The 4,690-nt window shown below is 34.9% G+C and overlaps 1 protein-coding gene across 1 annotated transcript; it reads right to left on the reverse strand.

Moving 5' to 3' along the window:
• Positions 1-3,622: 3,622 nt before the first annotated feature.
• LOC143629311 (uncharacterized) lies at positions 3,623-3,970 on the reverse strand. The gene has a single exon (XM_077098619.1). The coding sequence runs from the start codon at positions 3,968-3,970 to the stop codon at positions 3,623-3,625; it is 348 nt and encodes a 115-aa protein (XP_076954734.1).
• Between the last annotated feature and the right edge of the window lie 720 nt (positions 3,971-4,690).

The raw sequence follows: 4,690 nt of genomic DNA on the forward strand, positions 1-4,690 counted from the left end.
GTACAAAATCCACAATCATACAACAATACAATTTATATCACAAATGATCTTGATTAAAAGTTTTCTAACTTAAATTCTCCACTAAATTTTCACCAAATCTTTCAACTAGTTCGAACAATAACCTGCATATGCGTATAAAATAGAAAGGTTTGTCAACAACACATGTTGAGTAAGTAAAACACAAGTTTAAGACACAACAAAAGAATAATATATAATAAATAAAGAAAGATGCAAACTGTTTCTGTGAGAATAAGCAGTTAAACCATAGCATATAAACAATCAATCAAACCATAAAGAAATGGCTCAACCAATTCCATATAAATGGACATTGGTTACCATGCAAGGACTAAACCGTTGCCATAAAAATGGACATTGCTTGCTGAAGATAGTCGTATGATCATACTATAATGAGGAACTTCACCAAAATGCGTTCAAACAAAGCAAGTAAGCAAATAGCAAGTTAGGCATAAACTGATATACACACAAGGATTAAACAGTTGCATTTTTGAATAGTAGATAATAGATAATACTGTAAATACGCATATGTCCCCACAAGATTTAAAGTAAGTAAAAAGGGGAGTGATTACTAACCTTAGTAAATAAGAAAGAGATAATGAATAGGTAAGAAAACGGTAAGTCAAGCTCTTCGGGATTTACCGACGAGAATCCTAATTATAAATAATTGAGGAAACAAGTATGGATGGAATAACGAAGTTAAAACTAGATAGAGGTTCGAGATTTGATATCGAGTGTGTTCTTGCGAAAGTGAAGTATTACTTTAAATTATTATTAATATTATTACTTGAAATACAACTTTTATTTATCAAGTTTATTTTAAATAATATAATGTAAATTATATAAAATACGTAAGGATACTTAAATACACATCTAGAAAGATTTCATAGTTTATATAACAAAATTCGTTTTAATTATTTATTTTGAACTAATAATACGTTTAATGTATTTTATATACATTTTTATTAATAAAGCTCTCCTTTAAATACATATTGTAAATAAGCAATAATAAATAATTTATATAACTAAAATCTTTTATAAAATACTGAATAATTATATAACATAATAAGATTTAATATATATTCTAATTATGTATTCTAATAAACAAAACCCTTAATGACATATTACATATACATACATATATATAAATATATACATATATATGGTTTTAACCAAAGTTCGAAAACGTGGCAAGTTAAAGATTATCAAATATAAATAGATTATGATTTTATAGTATTTATAATATTAATTTATGGTTCATTAAGATTAAATTATCAACAAAAAAAATGTATTTAAAAAATAAATTAAACGGCTGGGGGGGGGGGGGGGGGTTTCGAACCCGCTCCCCAGCGGTTTGAACATAAAATACCACCACTCGGCTAGGGTGCTAAGTGGTTAAAGAACAGAACTGATAATCTTTAAGCAATATCATATGCGAACCGAGAAACTATGAACCCCAGATTGATCAATCGGCCAAATCGTTATATGTTTGGCCGATTAACCTTAGGGTTAATGCGATTTACGTAAATAAGAACCATATGGTATAAACAATTACCTAATATGGTGTTTGAATGATGGTTAAACAGACCTATAAACGGACGGCTAAAGAATAGATCCGAACACTATGCAATAGATAAAATAAATTCAATTCCTTACGGGGGTTTGTTGGCGGCGTTAAGTAGGTGATGCAGGTAAGTGAGTTATAATGATGGTTATGATGTACATTGATAATCAAGTCTAGACGGTTTGTTCAAATAGGCAATACATATAATGTATGATCGTATTAACATAATTAAAGCTGTTCGTAGGCCAGATTTGGTGAGGATAACAAACTTCTTGATTCAGTTTCCAAGTTTACGACGAGAACTAGGGTCCAAGCAAAGTAAATGGGTCGCAGGTATGCGGGTTTGGATCCAGATTGAGGGTATAGGTTATTGGGTTATAATTATCAGATTTTGAAATGCAATCCATAAACTATGGATGTGGACACGAAAAGAGATAAATGTTTAGTTTAAGGTAAAAATGAATATAAATCAAAGTTATTTATTATATATTGAATAAATATGATAAACAAATATTAATAAAATAATAAATACTCGAAGGACGTGATATTTTATTGATAGCATTTCCCGAACATCAAACGGGTCGGGTATACGTATAAAAATATTGAATTGAAAAACCGAGTTGTTACACTCCTCTCCATGGCAAATTTCTTTGTGGAAAATGTGTGAAAAGGGGTATGTTAAAAGGATGGGAAGTGATAGCCATTTATAGACACATAGGAGGGCAAAACATTGCCATGTTAGGTGAGTGTCATAAATGTCATTTCAAAATTTTTGCATTAATTGCAGAGATGATTAATTTTGTATTAATTTTGACTGGGCATGACCCATGTTTAGGAAAACACGGCCGTACCTTGGCATCTTCGACGATCTTTTAGTTCTTCTCTCGTATCTCAGTCGTGGTTCGGACGGTCGGTTAAGTGTGTGCAAATCTTATCACTAAAATATAATAAAACTTCATTCCATTAAAAGTCCTAATATTACATTACTTTTTCCTAAAAATACATAAAATAAAATCACATAAAATGAAAATTAAAAACAACAGGTAATTGGGTTAAGCCCGATAGATCCTAACAACTACTCCTTAGCACAATTCCTATAACCACCAATAACCAAATTAGAAGAGGTTTGAGAAAGGGTATCCAAAACCTCCTTCGGAGAGGTTCTTTCCAAATGAATCACTTCCACCAAAAGGTGGTGGAGGTGGTGGTGGGAAGAATCCTAGTCAGATAGACTATATTTGAATTTGCTCATTAATGTCACGAAGCTCGGTTTTCATTCTCTTCACTGTTTCCGTCAGAGCCAGGACTGGTTGTTCATTAATAGGGAGCATGTCCATGAGCTCCTTCGCCATTTCCTGGAGCTGAAGGATCATCTTCAGGTTCATACTCTTCTTCTTAGGTGGATTGGTGACCGGGTTTCCAGCACTATGGTGTTCCATTGTCATCTTTGGAGGCTTTTTAGTTTAGAGAAATGTGGCTAGAAGGTGTGCAAAACTTTCAAGGAGGTGATGCATATTTATAATTTGCCGGACACTATTAGCACGACTGTGCCTTGCTATAAACGGACCATGTTGACATGTTTCCTTTGAAACTGGACAATCTGAGAGGGAAACATCGCCGGAAACTATCATTGCAAGGAAATTGTACTGGGCAGCTGTGTTGTGTGGGCACGACCGTGTCTTCCTAAAAAACACATGTATAATTTAACCTAAACATGCTAAATTTTTATTAGAGTCGATAGCTTGATGCACGGGTTTGGCATTTTAGTTTATGAAATGAAGGTGAAGTACCTCCATCGCGGTTTCTACATTTTCTCCAAAGTAGAGTTTAATCTTGTGACCATTTACCTTAAAGCTATGCCCATCTTTTTGAATAAGTTCAAGGGCTCTATAATGAAGGTGAGAGTTATCAATGAAGGCGAGAGTTATAAAGGAGTACGTGGTCACCTGCTTTAAAATGTTTTTCACCTTTCAGTCGTGCATCATGAAGTCTTTTCATCCTTTCCTTGGAAATCCGTGAGTTTCCGTACGCTTGCATCCTTAATTAATCTAGCTCGTGTAGGTGCATGAATCTATTTTTCCCCGCAAATGGTAGATCAAGATTTGCAGTTTTAAGTGCCCAATATGCTTTGTGCTCGAGTTCGACCGAAATATGACACGCCTTTCCGTACACCAATTTGAACATCGTAGTGCCTATATGAGTTTTGTAAGCAGTACGGAAAGCCCACAGAGCGTCCAATTTTTCTGACCAATCTGTGCGATTAGGACTCACAGTTTTCTCCAAGATTCGTTTGATACCCCGCTTTGTGACCTCCACTTGACCGCTTTTTTGTGGGTGGTAAGGTCTAGCAAGTCGATGATGAACCCCGTATCTGGCCAATACTTTCTCCATTTGCGCATTACAAAAGTGAGTTTCTCGATCGCTTATAAGTGCATTGGGAATACCAAAACGAGAGAATAATTTCTTCAAAAACTTAACTACCATCCTAGCTTCATTGGTGGGCAAAGCTTGGGCTTCGACCCATTTTGATACGTAATCTAATGCGACTAGGATGTAGTGATGACAAACGATGTTGGAAATGGTCTCATAAAGTCGATGCCTCAAACTTCAAGTATTTCGCAGACACGGATTGGTCTTTGTAACATGTTATCTCGAGTAGAGATGTTTCTAGCACATTGGCATGCAACGCACGAGCAAACCATTTCGTTTGCTTCTTGGTGGATTGTTGGACAATAGAAGCTGGCATCGCATACTTTCTTTGTGGTTGCCTATGCTCCATGATGACCTCCAGATGGCCCTTCATGACAATGTTTCAGGATTTTGTGTGCTTCTTCTCCATATAAGCATCTTCAAATGATATTATCAGCTCCTGTGTGAAATAAGTATGGATCTTCCCAAAGTAATTTTTGATATCAGAAAAGAATTTCTTCCTTTGTTGATACGTCATTCCTTTGAGGATGATTCCATTAGTTTTGTAGTTTGCGATATCAGCAAACCAAGGATGTTTTCTTTCTCGAGTTTGGATATGCATAAGAAATTCATGGGGAAAGTTGCCATTTATCTTGGTCCCCATTATTTCTTGTGAAGCTTGGCATTTCAGACGAGAATGAT

This window comes from Bidens hawaiensis, unplaced genomic scaffold (assembly GCF_021521415.1).
Source record: "Bidens hawaiensis isolate Kalapana, Puna unplaced genomic scaffold, B.hawaiensis_p1.1 tig00005181_1, whole genome shotgun sequence".
Classification (NCBI taxonomy): Eukaryota; Viridiplantae; Streptophyta; class Magnoliopsida; order Asterales; family Asteraceae; genus Bidens; species Bidens hawaiensis.

Bases quoted from the DNA above. Each gene is read 5' to 3' on its own strand.
- LOC143629311 (XM_077098619.1), bottom strand. From the start codon at position 3,970: ATGGAGAAAGTATTGGCCAGATACGGGGTTCATCATCGACTTGCTAGA.